We start from the raw sequence: 17,527 nt of genomic DNA, 5'->3' as shown, positions 1-17,527 counted from the left end.
TGAAAATTGGTTTGATCATTTTATGTGTGATTTTTCATACATAAGCCGTATCATGATATACAGTGTATTGATTTCAGATAATTTCCCCATAATAAGGGGACTTGTCTTATGAAGCCAGCAGTGACTGAATATTTACTATCTGCTGAATAAAGCGAGAACGTTCAAAAATCCTCCTCTAGAGCACTATTTTAGAATACAATAAATCTATTCATATTTGATAGAAAAGGTAGTCACATCACAATATTGCACTGAGCAATGATTAATATTTAATGTTAACATGTAGTGTGAAGTTGTAAATGATGTGATGGGCTGTAATTACATTCATCATTGATTTGTTGGCGTCATCAAATTAAAAAAAAAAAACTACAGAAACTATTATTTTAGAACATTAACTGGGCTTCTTTAGAGGGATGTTAAACTACACAGTTTATCATATTAGACATCACTCCAGTCTAATATGATAAACTGTTGCTGCAAAGCGTTCAGTGAATGTGCAGTTATGTTCATATTTATCATGTTGATGAAGGATGCAATCCGCCCTTTTTGCTAAGAAATTCTCTTTCCATTTAACCTGAAACTGGAGTGCATGAGTGGCTTAACAGAACGGCAAAGTACCAGCTACAAAGACAGATAGTGCTCCGCGTATAGGCCATTTGAATTACAGGCCTATTATAAATCCTGCTGGGAGTTCACTGAGACAAAGTAATCACTGCCAGACAGGGAGCAGGAAGGAAGAGAAGGACCCCTGCTGTCTCTTCAGGGTAATGCACAATGCACACACTGAACTGCACTGAACTTCTCCAATGCTGCTCTACAACCTACATTTTCCATGGTGTGTTCATATAATACTATACATACGTTAAAGTTTAATGCATGGTTCTGCACATGGCAGTCAGTCAAAAATAAAAGGTAAACTAAGTACAGGCTTGTTCCAGTATTATGCCCACTGTATGCTTCTTATATTACATATCCCACGTTTGGAGGTTGTTAATACTGTTGATAAAGTGCAACATTAGTGTATAAATGTTCCTGCTCATGTGTCAAACCATCACAGCTGTCTGCTCTGTGTGCCTAAATCTTTACAATAACACCTGAATGAAACAATCCTGCAAAATGTCTGCTTTCTCTCCCCCTTCTCTCGTTTGCCACATTACAATGTTACTAGTTTTCTTCTATAAATGCAGATTTAATTTAGCGCCAAACAGATGGAAATTTATGCATGAGATGTGAATCAGCTGCAACTTACATTCTCCTGCTTTTTGGGACCCTTGCAAGCACAGTTTAGTAAACATGCACAAACACACTTGCACGCTTACAATTGCTTTTAACTGGCCAAAAAAGACACACGAGACACTGCTGTGCTGATCCACAAATTGAGAAGCCGAGTGTCTTCCTGTGGTTTACCCTCAGCATCGCTGAGGGGTTCCCCTTTGTGAGCACTAACAGCTTTCTCTTTCCCTTGTTAGTCCAGCAAGAATCACTTTTTTCAGCTTTCTTCCTCAGTGGAGGCTCAAGTGCTCCTTGTGTACGAGTCACGTTCCTCTTCAAGTCCCTGCTAATAAGAGGAAGGCTTGCATGAATCCATGACTTCAAGTTTTCAGAGGCCTCACTTTGTTTTTACAGAGTTTTTCTTAATGCATGATTATGATGTGCTGGATTCAAGAGACCTGGATCGTGTGTCTGTAGCTTTTTATGCTTCTGTTTATTCGATTTGTTCATTTGCAGATGCTTGTCGGTTTGCATGTATCGCGGGTAGCTTCTCGGGTTGTAGTTGATGGAGTGTAAATGATGACCATGTAATTAATAGCTGAGTGTTTCTGGTTCTGAGGCTAGATGAGGGCTGAGCTGAGCTAAGTCGATGGCGACGGTGTGAAGTTAAGAGGTAACGATCTCCCTTCCTGGGTGCCTCCATCCCTTCTGTGCCTCAGCAGCTGGAAAATATTCTACAACAGAAACAGAAAACAGATAGACAAACTCAGAGGGAGAAAACAGAGAAATTCACCAATGATTATTCCTGCATCATAGAATGGACAGAGGCAGGCAAAGCCTTACCTTGCCACACATACCATCTTTACTGCAGTTCTTATTGTCCTTGTCTGTAGCCTCCTCTTCCACCTGTACAAACAGACACGTACAGTAGTAGCTATGAGTTAGGCACACATATAAATGGCTTGTGATAGAGTGAGTTAGTCTGTGAGTAGACGGTGCTTACCTCCTTCCTCCACTTCAACTCACAGAAGACTCTCTCGAAGCACTCATGCATGTAGTTAAACTGAACAGCAGCCGTTCACAGCAAACAAAAAGAAAGAAACATTGAATGAGATTTTTTTTTAAACAAAGGCAAACAAGATGATAGTGGTCATAAATTGTACTTCTTGTCCTTTCAATTATAGCTGTCACTGCACTTAATTTGAACATTTTTTGTTCTACTTTAACAACATATTAGAAAGTATATTAGTGTATATGTACTGTATATGCAAACACTGACAATAAAAAGCTGTTACAATTGATGTTTTTTGCAAACAGTAAGATCATCAGGGAACAAGTTATTCAAATGTTTAAATGTAAACACTTTAAACAGGTAGTCTACAGCTGAACAACTATGTATGCACAGCTGCAGGACTAAATATCATTGGGTTTTGTTTATCCTTATATTTCCATTTGGTATTTATTTATATTTATATATTCTTTTGTAGCTGTGGGGGTGGTTCTAACTATGTTCCTTTTTTGCATTCCAGTTGTTGACACTATTGTTCTCTGAAGGTGCATATATATGGTTGCCACGGGTTACAGGCATGTAGGTATGTATGCCCTTCTTTTGGCATATACGCATGTATATATGTATAATGTGATGCTTGTTAGTGCCATTTGTGCCTGAAGAGAATCTAATTGATTGAAATATTGCACAGCAACAGTAGATAAAGAAAACTTTGTGGGAGAAGCAGTTTGTTGATTCCATTTTTTGCCAAACCTAACACAAATCTAAATTGAAAAGAAATGTGTTTAATGCTACCAGTTATAGTTCCAAATGTTAAGTAGTTTTAACATTTGTGTGTGACACTCACATAAGGTGTAAATATCTTGACCCAGCGTGGTTTCTTCTCTCCTCGTGCATATTCAAAGCAGAAGGCCATACCCTCTTCATCTGTGTCCCATCGCTGCATCTCCCCCCAGTCAAATGCAATCACCTGGTTCTGAAACCAAGTAGGGAGGCTTTGAGCAAACATACTTGATTCTACACAAAAAAATGACATCTAGAAAAGTCACACACAAAACAAACAACAAGCAGTTGCCCTTGCCTCAAGTGTCCCTTCCTCTGTGCAGGCGTGCAGCTTGAAGTGGTGAATGCTGATGGCTGTGATGACGTGGCCTTTACGCCGGGAGTCGCAGGAACAGTGAGGGAATATGATCTCATTGTAGCCCTCGCAACTCCTCAACAAACTGAGATACTGAGACAGAAGGAGGTAGGGGACACCAGACAGAACAAAAAGTGACAAAGTGAAGGTAGGTAGATACTAGTTATTCTCTGCAGCCCAACTGATGTGAAGATACAGTATTTTGTCAGCATATGCCTGCAGCAGCAAGTTTAATCCTCCAAAGTTATTTATGTTTTAGACATTTGAGAACTCGCTCACTTTCTATATGCACATTTTCCTAGCAAGGATTTCTGCCAGTGACACTTAAATCAAACCTACACTCTCTACTTCCTCTACTTCTATGCACCTTTTCCACATCGTTAAATCATACACAGTGAAGGAAAACTGAGCAGGTGGGAGAGTGGGGATGACATATAGTATACAGATCTATGAAAAGAAACCACATCTGTCTCTATGTTCTCAAAGACAGTATTAGAGTAGCTGTGTGGTATGTTAGAGACTGACCATGGACATCTTCTTCTGCTCTGCTAGCTTCTGCAGCTGGTAGGACTTCTGCTCTGCTTTGATAAAGCCTTTCTTCACATCATCCACTGCCTGTAATGGGGCCAGAAAGAGGACATTATAAGAAAACCAAAACAACACACACACACACACACACACACACACACACACACACACACACACACACACACACACACACACACACACACACACACACACACACACACACACACACACACACCAGTCAAACACATAATGTCAAGTGCATGCACCTGGTGGAAGAAGTAGTTGACAGCAAGCTGGTTGTCATTGAGCAAAATCTCCTCTTCTGTAGTAAAGAGCCACTTGCGCAGAGTGAGGCAGGTTCCTGGGATGGCTGAGGTATAATTCTGTACATACAGTTTGTGGGGGAACTCGTTGGGGGCAAGTTTACGCACTGAAGAGGAAAGAAAAAATGGGAGGGAGAGAATGAGATCCCATTTGTTTGTGGTGAGAAAAGAATGTAGTTAAAAAAGTTAACTTGTTGCCATGAATGGTATTTCTTTCATTATTTTTTGCATGTTATATGCATGTTTAAAAAAAAGCTGAAACCAATTATCTTCCCACATGTTAACCAACAGGAAAGAATACAGAGCTTCTACATGTGACACTAGATGCTGTTTGATGCTCTCATCTTGTTGGTATGCAGTCGAAAAAGAAAAGAAAATCAACTGAGCTATTAAAATCACAAATTACTTGCTGAAGTTATTAAACTAGACTGCACTGATCAACATTTCTAAATAGTAGAGCAAAGAGAGCCTCTCCAGCCACAGAAAAACAGTCCGCTCTACAATTTATACTTTAAACACTAACATTAACTTTATTTGATTATAGTTTAATTGTCACATAATCCTTTCTATATGTTAAATGTTGTGCCAACAGGTTATGATCTAATGCATATGGGATTAAAAGACCAATGACATTACTTCAGTTTTAATTACACTAATTATATATTAAATGTAACAAGATATATCCTCAAGTCAACCATGAAACTAAAAGTAGGTATGGTAAAGAAAGAGTAAGGGTGGTAATTCATCATCCATATTCATCTTCAATTCAAGCTGCTGCCTTTCCTTCAGTATGGAGAAAAGAGGGATTCAAATATTTATGATCTTGGATGACTTTCTCAGCATCACTGAGGGATAAAGACTGTTTAATTTCTAAGTTATTCTTCACCTGAGAGAAACAACCTGGATACAAAACTGGAATTCTCATCAAATATGACTCTTGTTTTTACTGCTATTATACTGCTGCTTCTGTCTTAAAACTGGAATGAAGCTTCTCAGAAGACGCAGGTTGACATCTCTGCAAACACACACAGAGATGGGTGTTTTCGCCTACGTGCAGCCCAGAGAAGCATAAGCAGCAACAGGCAGAGCTCACACTTCATGTAGAATAAATTCAATGGCACTGCGTGGGAAGAAAAGGACTACCTCTGATAAAGCTTTCTTTTAGTTGATTGTTTTTAAGCTGACATATCCTTGTACCACACTGACTTTAAAGAAGTATGGACCACAAATGTTATCTTCTCTTTCTAATAGAACAGAAATATAATAACATTCATCTGTAAAGGCCCACAGCTATTTATTAGAAATGATGGCTATTGAGGAGTCAAAACACGCCAAACGAAATGCAAATATTTCTCTCTCTCCCCCCACTCTGTCATTAGGTGACATTGGTGACTACTAAAGTCAAAATTTGTTCTGTGTTTCGACAATAATGGAGAATATTTTCAGTGTGGAAAAAAAATGCATCAACATACACACAAACATGCACAAAAGGTTGAATTACATGTCTCAACTTACCAAAGGTGTGGTTGATGACCTCAAACAGAGCAAAGTAGCTGGCTGTTATACTGTCCATGCCTAACTTCACAACCACAGCCTGGCAAAGAAAGAGAAGTAGAGACAGAGTGAAAGAAGGAAGCATAAAGTACACACAAGATGACTGTAATGAGGTCAAGCTATTTAATGGTTATGGTAATACAGGCCTGTGTGTGTTTGTGTGTGTTTGTGTGTGTTTGTGTGTGTGTGTGTGTGTGTGTGTGTGTGTGTGTGTGTGTGTGTGTGTGTGTGTGTGTGTGTTTACCTGATAGACCTGGTCTGTAGTAGAGTTTTTGCGAACTCTGACAGTGAGTGTGGTCTTATCCGGCATGGCTATTCTCAACTCCACATCTGACACGCCGTTATAGTTCTAGTTCATGAGAGGGAGACACAAAATGCAGTGAGCCACAGGGAAAAGACCACAAAAGGACACACACACACATATATATTTTTCTACGTTACCTCATCCGACTCAGAAAGGAACTCCTGCATGATGTCACTTTCTCCAATTACCCGCACAGAGCACACTGCAGATAATACACACAGAATATAAGTCATGATTGTTTTCCACACCCTTTCCGCCCTATAATTTAACTTTAAAAGCTCAAGACATTAGGACACTGATTGATGCAGTCTTGGCTTTAACTAAATTTTGTAGAAACCCTGAATCTCCTCCTCTCCCTCACCTTTCTCCAGGTATTCTTCCAGGCCTCTGCGTCGTGCGTCTAGCTGCTGCTCCGAAAGGGAAAAGGGCCATTTCCCAGGGAGCTTGGGGAATGTAAAGTTGGCAAACTCCCTTTTCAGGTTTTGGTGTAGGATCACAAACTCTCTGTAGCGCTTGGAGCACAGCTGCCTGCCCGCCATGTAGACATTATATACCTGTAAGGAGAGCGAAGAACAACAAATGTATAGGGTATGTCTTAAAGTGAGGGAATTATAATTTTCACACAGGTCTTCAGATAATTTGTGCCTCATCAGATATTGTGTCCATTGAGATTAAATCGAAAAAAAGCTCAACCTCCATTGTGAGTTGACATTAATCTGGTGACAATTATTATTCACACTGTTTTGACATGTAAACATGGAAAGTCAGTGTGGCTGTGACTCAGACCTTTGTGTCATAGAACAAGGCTTTTTTTAAAGTGTGTTGAGATGTTTAGTCTAACAACAGACGCCAGCAAAAAGTTGACATTCAAGTGTTATTGTTGGACACTGTAGATAAACTCATCACAACGCATCTCTGGTGCATCTGGTAACAATAATTGCTGCTGTCTTGCTGTGCATGTGAGCGGAAAATCACTTGCTTGAATCCTAACATTAACTTTCTTCAGTGCTTCAAAATTCCCCATCCTCCTCTCAGTAAGCCATCCATACATTCACCCACCACAAACTTTTCCTGGTTGAGCTCAGTGTGTTTGTAGCTGGGCACAGAGATGGGGACGGCCTGCTTGTCAGAGTAGTCGTAGCAGGACTGGGCTGAACCATCGTCTCCAGGATCCAGGCAGTCAGCCTCCTGGGGCGGGACTGACAGCACGGCCAGCATCAGTTCCCTCTCTCCGGCCCGGATCAGGTCCACTACCTGCTTGTGGGTCGCTCCCTCTACATTCACCCCGTTACTGGTGGTATAGAGAAGGAGAAGTAGATGTCAAGGGCAAAAAAAACACTTTTATTACTGTTGTAAAATACAAGAAAAAAGTCTTACAATATAATGCAGTCAAATACTATAAATACAAGTTTAAAATTGTTTTTAATCATGATAGGAGAAATGTCTCAGGAGCAAGGACGAAGAGTTACATTAAACGTTTCTTAGAATGGACATTTTTAATCAACAGTGAGTATTACTGAGTTCTCCACTTAATGTATGAATTCTGTATAAACTGGCACAAAGAAAATAAAGTATTAGTGTGCTAAGCTGCAGTGATTTTGAGACGTAGCTTCTGTTTATGTGTGGCAGAGTAAAAATCACCCGGGTTCACATCTTACCCCCTCAGGAATAGGACCTTTGGCTTATGTCATTGGCTCAGCTGAGCATGGGCAACACTGGGTGTGTGCACTTTTCCTACCATGCGTCAGACGCCTGTGTTGATGACAGTGCTGTAGCGACCTGAGCTATAGTTAACTTTTACTTTAAGCAGCCACAGCACTTCTTCTAAAGGCATCACCTCTAGCTGTTTCTGACACTTTGTAAAACAAGTTCCTGTCTCATGTGGGCGCGGGCACATATACATTGCTCTCAAACTATGCCGTTTTAATGGTGTACAAATACATGACGCTTAAACAACATTTTAAGTTGATTTTTACATCTTCCGGTGAGAGCTTAGTAACATCTAGTAAGACCTCCTCATTTTCTGTCATCTCTTCATGGAGAGTAAAGAGGTGGTCTATGGGCAGTGTTCACAGGTTCACAGTTGAGGGATCATGTCTTTGACACAGGTGAAAACAATCGTCTCATGAAATCTTATGTATCAGACGTAATAGAGCTGCAATGATTAGTCAATTCACCAGTTAGTCGATCAACAGAAAAAGAATCAGCAACTATTATGATATAGATTTAGTCATATTTTAAGGGCAAAAAAGCCAAAAATGTAATGATTTTAAGCTTTTTTTGGCTGTTAAACATGATGGTTATGAAGGGCATTTAAAAAGAAAAAAACAATATTCTGATCATTTGTAGACAAAATGATTAATCAACAAAATAATCAGGTAGCATGTTTTTTTTACTCTTTCCTTTGGTCAACAGTGGACTTAGCAGTAACAAGACCTGGGGAGCTGAAAGGATCGTTTGGGCAGGGATAGACGTATACATAGATGTGCAGCTGAGTATATTTCATGTATTGCGTATATCCGTGTGTTGCTGTGTGGATATCTGTATAAGTCTGTAAAGTATAAGTTAAAGGGCTGTGAAAGCAGATATCGCTGTGGGAAATTAAAGACTATCTCTAGCTCTCAAAAAGGGGGAAAAACACAAAAATTTCAAAAGATGATAGAAGAACCATAATAAATGAGAAAAAGTACATATCATTAAAACAAGACAATTCATCACACTGACTAAATTAACCTGTAATACAATACTGCCATTAAGCCGTCCTGTTTGCTTTTCAATGATTTCTCAAAGTGACCTAGTATTTATATGTGGGTCAAGGACATTTTTTTGTGTCAATGTGGTTTAGGCAAATTTAAAGGGGTTAAAATTTGAAAATAAACGTATAAATACCTTGCTCAGTTTCTTTTTTTGTGGACCCAGCATAATATTTATGCTTTTAATCAATTTTGAGAGAATATATTAGAGGATTATGGCAAAGTGGTATAACCATAAAAACGTTGCACCAAATAATTACACTTGCTTGAAAACGATAAATACTCAATAAAACTAGTTTGTCATTATCTTACATTATAACCTTTTATACTGGAATACAATTGTTCTAAATATTACATTTTATCTGTACATGTACATTTTAACAAACCTGATGCTGCTTTTAAGACATTTTTAAAGATATGTTTGTATTGCTCATCTTGCCAACCCTTATTTATCACTGACCTATGTACTGGATGCAACACACCATGATATTACCAAACCACGTCTGATGGATGACTGGAGGGTGAGCTGCTGTCCAGAACATTAACACGTTCAAACTGTCAGCTGGAACATAGACTATCAATCCAGGGCAGGAAATGCTTCAGATACAACTTGTGACTGACAGCTGATCTGTTATGTCAGCCATTATGTCACGGCATGGCTTACATTGGCTGGGTGACAGAGGACTAAAGCTCAGTGGACACATGCTCTTTAATACTTATGGAAGTCAATGGCAACAAAAAGCTACCCTTGAATGAGTCAAACGACGCCCTCTGAACAGGGCTCACATGGAAAAGCTAAAACTGGTGAGGACCATTTAAATAGGAATAAGAAAAGACCAAAGGGTGGGGGGGCTTGATTAAAACCATCTTGCAGGTGTAGTGAGAAAAAAGAGCAACTGTCTTTAACAATATAAACTACAGACTAAGCATTTTGGCATCTCTTTCATTCCAGCAGCTTTATGACTATATAATAAGCACCTGATGTGGTGTCCTTTGCACCTGCCATCTCAGCACTTTTGAGCATGATAAACAGTTTTTAAGAGACATCTTTAAGTGTGTCATGTTTTCAGTTCTATTGTGTTTATATTTCAAGGTAATAATTAATTTAAAAAATGAGAACTTTCAATTCCTCACCTTGTGCATGAACAATTACTTAGATGTACAAGCAAATATTCACACATTCAAACCCAAGGCTAAAAGCTTATAGAGAGGATGCATATTGTTCAGTGTGTTGAACTTGTAACAGCCGTATGTAACATCCTTTATCATTAAGCAGGATGCTGGGGGAAAAAAAAGTTGTGTTACACTATAGGTTGTTCTGCATCAAAAGCCGAGAAGCAGGACTTGTGTGTAAATGTGCAAAGAAGTATTGATTATATAGAGAATGGCAGATGCTCTATACCACTGGAGCTAGTGTGCAGTTACTACACTGTGTATACTGACTTATTCTGCTTTGACACCAAAGTCAAACATTAAGCTGAAAACAACAATAAATATGTAAAGCTCTAGCCACATTTGGGATAAACTTGGAGATGCAGTGGGGGAGACATTAAAGCAGTGTTAGCCTTAAGTGTAAAAGGCAGGACTAAACATAAACATTCGTTATCATTCATCACAATGAATGGAGCCAATTATCAAGGGACGCTATTGACAAAAATAACTCATCGGAGGATTTAAGAAGTGCTAAAAGGCTGTTCCTATGTTACAATATACTAATAAGCAAACACATACAACCACATGCTTGCACACACAAACACCCAGAAATAATGGGGTCAACAAACTGCCAGGTTACTGCAGGCCACCCATTAACAAAGCAGTGTGCAGGAGCTAGCCAATGAGACACAGAATTTAAGAGGGCGAAGCCAATCAGAATTGAACTGAAGGCATCCCTCCCTTTCTGCATCCCCTTTTTTCTTTTTTTCAACACACACAGACACACACACACACACACACACACACACACACAAACAGAGTAGCTCCAGCACTGATGCTGAGCTGTGTGCTGCGTGTTCCTCTCCATAGCAACAGAGCCTAACATCAGCAAGCAATCTCCATGCATACTAAGGTCCCAGCTAGGACAGCCACTTCTATCCTAAACGCAGCAGACACTTCAGTGCTCAGTTATGGACACACCAGAGCCATGTGTGGTTAATTTACCAAATTCACTGATATTAATGGTTTGACCTTGATGATTAATTTAAGCAAAACAAGCTACAATAGTGTGTAATGCAGACATAGCACACACTGCATATGGTTAGGATGCTATAGCTGTGTGCGAAGGGCGTTTTGAGATTACTTGACATGCTGTGGATGTGAGGAATAGGTTTCAGTGTGACGGGAATTGCTAATGATCACTGGATCTTTTCTCTCTGACACAGGCTCCCCTTTCATTAGGATGAACCTGCAAGTCCAGTGTGCTCCAGTGCATGCACACACAGGCTTGGACTGACTGGTGGTGCTAACAGTTCTTGTTTGCCTTGGTTTTCATTCACTTAAACAACATGACATGAAATTGTCCTTTTGTACATGATTAATAATAGGTTTTTGAGTGAAGCAAAGACAGTGCATTAGCCACTTACACCTCCAGAATCCTGTCCCCCTTCGAAATACCGGCTCTGTCGGCTGCACCTCCCGGTAGGACGGCACTGACATGCTGCAGAGGAGCGTACAGTTCCCCGTTAATGCTTCGTAGTTGCCCTCCTTCACTTACTTGCCCCCGAACATTGAAACCATAGCCCGAGTCCGACTTCACTATTCGAACTAGCCGCGGGCCTGAAGTAACGGTGGTTGCCGTCTGGCAGCTGCCGCCGGTGCCCGGTGTAACGTTACCGCTACCGGAGCCGTTACTAGAGGAAGGGTGAGGCAGCGGAGGGACCGATGAACAACTCCCTTGTCCCTCGACATCCGCCATTTTTCTACACTATTTGTATCATCAACTCCAAGTCAGCTAACATTAAAAATAACCTGCGAACATTAGCTAGCTGGTGGCACCAGGCTAATCGGCTTGGCTAGCTAACTGATCGGGATCCACCGGAAAAAGCCGAAGGCTTCCGATGTTTCGCGAGCCCGCCCCAGGATGCGTTCCATATCGGTCACTTCAGGCTCTTTTTACTCCCAGGGACAAAAGCTTTTTTGGGATATTTTTACAGGTGCTGATTGGGAGAGGGCGCGAATTTTATCATATTAATTCTGTATTAACAATAAGATCAAAGAAGTACACATCAACATTTTACACAACATGTATGCAGTTATTTTGCCATTTTATACATTCTGTTACTTTTTGGACTCGAATGAAAGATTAAATATTGGATGAAACTTATCATAATGCTAAAATTTAGTGTAATAATGTCATTACACATTTTCGACATTTCGACATTTCAACATTGAATTCACTGTAAACCTCGTGTTGGCCAATGGTAAATTTCACATGCAAAATAACAAAAGTTACCCCCATTTTCACTGGATTTTTATGAGAATTTAAATAATATTAAGACTCGAACCTATGAGCACTAAAAAGGAGGAAAACAATCAAACTGTAAAGTGAACTCTTTAAATGATTATTATTTACTATTTTATTATTATAATTAGGCCTACTAATTAATTTAGTACAATTAGAATTGTGTATTAAATGACTAAATTAGGTTAAACAGATCTGATTGCAACTCAGTAATTCCCAACATGCGGATCAGGGTTCCTTAAGTGTCCCAAGAAAAATTTCAGGGCTCACCCATGAACAAAAGAAAGGAAAGATATATTATGACAATTATGTTTTTTCCACTGAACACTGGATAGTTAAACATTTTCTGGTAATTAAAATTCCTTTAATTGCAATTCAAGAAGAAAATTTACATCCTCACAACTCATAACCATACTATCAGACCGTAAGCTGTGAAGGGATCATATCATGAATAGACAGACATTCCTTCTTCATGGTGTCATAAGCCAAAAAGGTTGGGAACTCCTGTAATATTTTGTGATTGCCAAAAAATAAGGACTGAAAAAAATACAAGAAAAGCTTAAGTTTTGATAATTGATTAGCCTAATTGTTTTAATTCAAGCACAAGTTGGTAGTTGAGAAATTGTACATTTTCATTATTTTCAGACATTTTCTTAAAGACAGCCTTGAATGCAACAACCTTGCAAAATTATAAGATTCACTATTCCAATATTACCCTGAAAGTCAAAACACAACAACACTTACAATGATAACACATACAAAATACAACATTTTACAAAATATATTTCTTCACAAAATAACCTCCCTGTCTCTGAGAGGTAAAAATGCCCACCATGGTCCCCAGTACTGATGCATCTACAGGCCACACAACTGTTTTATTAAAATGTATTGAAGTAGATCCAAAGGGTTTTGGTTACATGTTTGAGATGATAAATAGCAGTTTTGATGACAAACCCCACATGAAAGTTTAGTTCTGAGACAAAGATGACACTGAGGTTTCGGGCCTAGACTTGGGGAATTCTTAGAAAATTTCGTTTTTTGACGAGTTTCTCCCTCTGAGACGTAGACATACAGTGTAGTCAGCTGAATCCAATCCATTTCATGTGCATTTGCTCTCTGTGTGGTGTGTCGGGCCACTTTCTCTCAATTTTTCTATCCATTGTGTCAGTAAAAACATGAGCCATTTCCCTCAGAGCATAATAGCAACAATCCCCCTCCGCTGAATGTGATATTTCCTAAAAATTTGGACAAAAAAATATTTGAAAAATTGTCAGACCGCAACGTCTGATGCTCCGTGAATACACCAGGGATAGATATTATCACAGTAAATATTGGTGAGAAAAGTGTTAAAATAGATCATAATGGGTACACACCACTGCTGGACCCCACCCTTTAGAGTGACTTCAGAGCTCTACTAACTATCTCTCCTGTGGGAAACCCAGCTATTTGTTTTCTCATGACAATTTACAGGCATATCTGTAGGGATATGTGCAATATTTTACACAATGTTAACAAAAAGTTTTCTGCATGATTTAATGAAGGTAAGGCCAATGTGTTCAACAATTTACTGTATGTCACTTTTTTCAGGTTGAATCATCAAGCGCAGTTGAGAAGATTCAGTAAACCAGCTATACCTGCACAGCTGGTCTCAGACACTGCTCACAGCAAATTAGGATGTCAGTCCCCAGAACAAAAAGTAAAATATCGTTACCTCAGACTTAACATGTCCACTCACATGAATTAGGTATAAACCCCACCCCAATTCCCTTTTGTAAAAAATTAAAGCAACTGCCAGATAGTGAGACTTTAAGAAACAAACAGAAAAAATGTGGAATATGTGCCCACTGAATCTGGTGACTCTTCACATGGATCGCACATGGATCTGCTCTCACCTATACCAGACCCTGAGCACCTCTGTCCTCTCTGGCAATGTTCCCTCTCTCCCTCTTCCCCTTCAGCCAAGTAACTACTCTACTGTACTGCCCAAGGAGCTGTCTGTCTATGAAGGGTTCAAGCTTCCCCATGATGAAGCTCTACAACTTGAGGAGGAAACAAGACATCACAGCACCTGTAATGTGTGGCTTGCCGTACTATCTGAACACATAACTGCATCAAATTTTAAATGGGTCTGCTCCAGGCGCTCAGACTTTGAGTGTCTTACCTCTGCACTACGCAAACAAGAGTCCATGCATATTTTCTCAAGCATGGCCATGACTATCACCATCAGATCATGGGGCAAATGTGGCTGAACAGTGATTTGTTAATCATGTGCAAGGATTATTTCAATCTTGCGAGAGCCCATTTTGACCCATCTTGGGGATGGGCATGAAAGCTATATTTGACAGTTCTTTTTTGAGTATTTCCTCCCTACTTATGGCCTGTAGTTGACTTAAAGAAGTGAAGGCCACAGTTGTGTTTCCTGAAATGTTGTTGTGTTCCCTGATTTTAAAACAGAGCAAGATAAAGCTGCTGTCAAGGCAAAATGATCAATCATGGAAAGCAAACAACTTCTCTTGGACCCCAGATTCCCAGGAGCCACAAGAGCCCTAGGATCAATTTCTGTACAAGAATTGAGAATGTATCAAGGAATTTGTAAAGCTAACACAGGCACTTCATTATTACATAATCACAATGGCCTGACTGGTAGAGAGGTCATGCGTCAAAGTCTATTTTTGCTCCAATGTTGCATATTCCTAAATAGGTTGTATACTGTAAAATGTTATTAAAAGTTTCGAATTTAAGGAAGTCCTTGTGGTGTCAAGAACATGAGTTCAGGTTGGTTTCTGTGTCTGCTATGTGCAGTCTGATTTGTACACGGTCCTAGTTCATCTTACTGTCAGAACATGACAGAAGAACATGAATTTGCAATAACTCCTCACAGTGAAAAAACTAAAACACTAATCACAAGGTGGCAGTGTTGGATGGCTGCATAAAGCATCTGTTGTGGGAATGGTGAGCATACTGAATGTGAAAGCAGTCTGCCTTTCCCTGCCCATCCAAACAGTGACGTTATTTCCAAAGTCTGAAAGCTGGACTATGAAATGAGTCCCTGAATAATGAGCTTAGAGACTGCATTTTAGTTAACATATCATATGATAGGGATGATGCCCTTATGGTTTAGTAGATGTGCAATAAGAAGTGGCAAAAGCCTGAGTATTCACAATATATTTAAATATACAATATATTTTAAATTTAAAAAACCCACAAGACAATTCATAAAGAGTGACAGCATTTATCTTAGGTTCTTTATGGGACACTTTTGAAATATAAGTTAATTGGCAATATACACTGTCTTCAAAGTCAGCATATTTCAAGCCTGCATAATAACCCATTCATGATAAGTTTGTTTATCCAAGTTTTCCTTCATATGATAATGACAAGTAAGGATGTGATTATAGTGCTGGTGCAAGTTGGACCAGTCGTATAGAAACAATTATGATAGGCAAGAAAACTCCGAAGCAATGTTGCCAAAGTATTTATGTAGCTGGCTGACTGCACATCACAACGAGGGTTATCACAAAAGTGACAAACTCCTTGAAATCCACAACACCGTCCTTGTCATTATCTTGAAGAAATCGTCCACTGCAGCTTTGCACTCAGGCTAAAGAAAGGAAAGAAGAGGTAGTTGTAAGTAGATCGTAAAAAAAGTAAAAATATGGCAAAGAAGGATTCACAGCTCCCTGTTGCCACGGTACTACTACTTCTTTTCTACTTACTCCTGCCTTGGGAATCTCATTATGGAGCAGATCAGCAAGTTCTGCTTTGGAAAGAGTGTTTTTGTCTCCGTCCTTTCCAGCTTACTGGTCAAAAGTAGCCTTGAGAAATGCCACTGCCTTTGCAAGCTCTGACATGGTGGCTGGAAAGAGAAAATATTGTTTACTGTTTATTCCTTCATTTTACGTGGGTGTGGTAATGTGGTAATGCTTCATCCTACATATAAACACATGCTTTGGAAACTCAAATTGAAAGAGTGTAAGAGCATGGGGTTGAATGAACAGCCTGTTAAAATACAGTCAAGAACATGCAGGGACATCCCTGATTCCTCATTTAGATTAGGAAAAGAATGTATCCTTTTGAAAAATGAGTCAGTGTGCACTAAAATACATATTTCCATTTTATTTATTTTATTTTATTTTAAGCTTTGTTGTACACCACCAAGCATCATTTGTGTAAAACATGAGACATGATCGAGTATGGAGCAGCAGAGGTGCAAATTGGTAGTTTGGTGTGACAGGCAAGGCTGCATTTCTATAAAATAATTCAAGGCATCTAAAGCTATGCTACCTTTCAACATAGTCTGCTTGCCCACTCTACTGGCTCTTTCTTCTCAACAGCTCAGGCTCTGCACTGTCATATCCTTCCTCACTCATTTTCAGTTTTCCTTCCAAAGTTTCAGGTGGGACGTCTTGGCAACCTAATTCTTTTGAATGCCAACCAATTTCACAACAGTCACTATTATAACTGTCATAATGATAATCCAGGTGCAACACTCCATACAATACAAAAACCACACCCTCATGTGAGATGCTAGATCAACTATTGAGATAAACGAAAAAAACAATTTGTCCAAAATGCTGCATTTAAAAGTGTTTTTAAATGTATTCCTACTTACCAAAGTTGTATGAAAACTTGCAAAGGTTAAGAGAATGGAAGAGAAGGATGTGAGAAGAGAGTGCAGACACCTGTTTAAATAGAGTTTGAAACACCCATTTTTTGGGCCTTACCTCTCTTTGTGTCTTTTATCTTTTCTTCACTTTTCTGTCTTTCTTCCCCTCTGGTTAAATTTACAAAATGTCAATATACTAGAATCTATCTTGCTTGCCCTCTGGAAAAGCCCCATTTATGTACCAGTAATACCAGAATGGGACAACTTAAGTCACATAAGGATCATCAGGCAAAAAATGTGCTGAAAAAAAGTAATGACTGTCAGTATAAATCTCCTTTCACTCAGTAATAAAAGGGAAGATACACTCAAATATGTACATATGGTGAAAGGCTTTTAAAATGTTTTCTCTCTTAAATTATAGTTTCTTCAATGGCCTTATGTCTGCTGTCAACCGGATCAAGTTTTGGAACACCTTTATTAAGTTTTTCTCTGCCATTAATTCAGGAGAACTATTTGAGACAGTTTGATGTTGCCTGTTTTCAGAACAGGAATTAAAAACTTGTTTCACTTTCATGTGACCTCACCAGAACTAAGGGGTTTCTTTTACTAATTTATTGAAAACTCTCACTAAAGGAGCTTTCATACC

At 39.2% G+C, this 17,527-nt stretch overlaps 1 protein-coding gene across 1 annotated transcript; it reads right to left on the bottom strand.

The window, feature by feature from the left end:
• Positions 1–403: 403 nt before the first annotated feature.
• Positions 404–11,729, bottom strand: snx27b (sorting nexin 27b). Its single transcript, XM_062422568.1, has 13 exons — positions 11,398–11,729; positions 7,125–7,356; positions 6,427–6,619; positions 6,203–6,267; positions 6,006–6,110; positions 5,723–5,801; positions 4,151–4,314; positions 3,882–3,971; positions 3,300–3,449; positions 3,066–3,194; positions 2,213–2,272; positions 2,067–2,115; positions 404–1,943 (listed from the first exon to the last, which is right to left on the bottom strand). Exons 1-13 carry the CDS (start codon positions 11,727–11,729, stop codon positions 1,876–1,878), a joined length of 1,716 nt encoding a protein of 571 aa, XP_062278552.1. The 3' UTR covers positions 404–1,875.
• Positions 11,730–17,527: the final 5,798 nt, after the last annotated feature.

The sequence above is a fragment of the Scomber scombrus genome, chromosome 7 (assembly GCF_963691925.1).
Source record: "Scomber scombrus chromosome 7, fScoSco1.1, whole genome shotgun sequence".
NCBI classification, from domain to species: domain Eukaryota; kingdom Metazoa; phylum Chordata; class Actinopteri; order Scombriformes; family Scombridae; genus Scomber; species Scomber scombrus.
Note: the sequence above shows the minus strand (reverse complement) of the source record. Positions and strands in the feature narration are given on the sequence as shown.

Coding starts and splice junctions, on each gene's coding strand:
- snx27b (XM_062422568.1), bottom strand. CDS start 11,729: ATGGCGGATGTCGAGGGACAAGGGAGTTGTTCATCGGTCCCTCCGCTG. Junction 7,357..11,397: donor GGGGACAGGATTCTGGAGGT/GTAAGTGGCTAA, acceptor CTATACCACCAG/TAACGGGGTGAATGTAGAGG. Junction 5,802..6,005: donor CTACAGACCAGGTCTATCAG/GTAAACACACAC, acceptor TTTCTTTGCCAG/GCTGTGGTTGTGAAGTTAGG.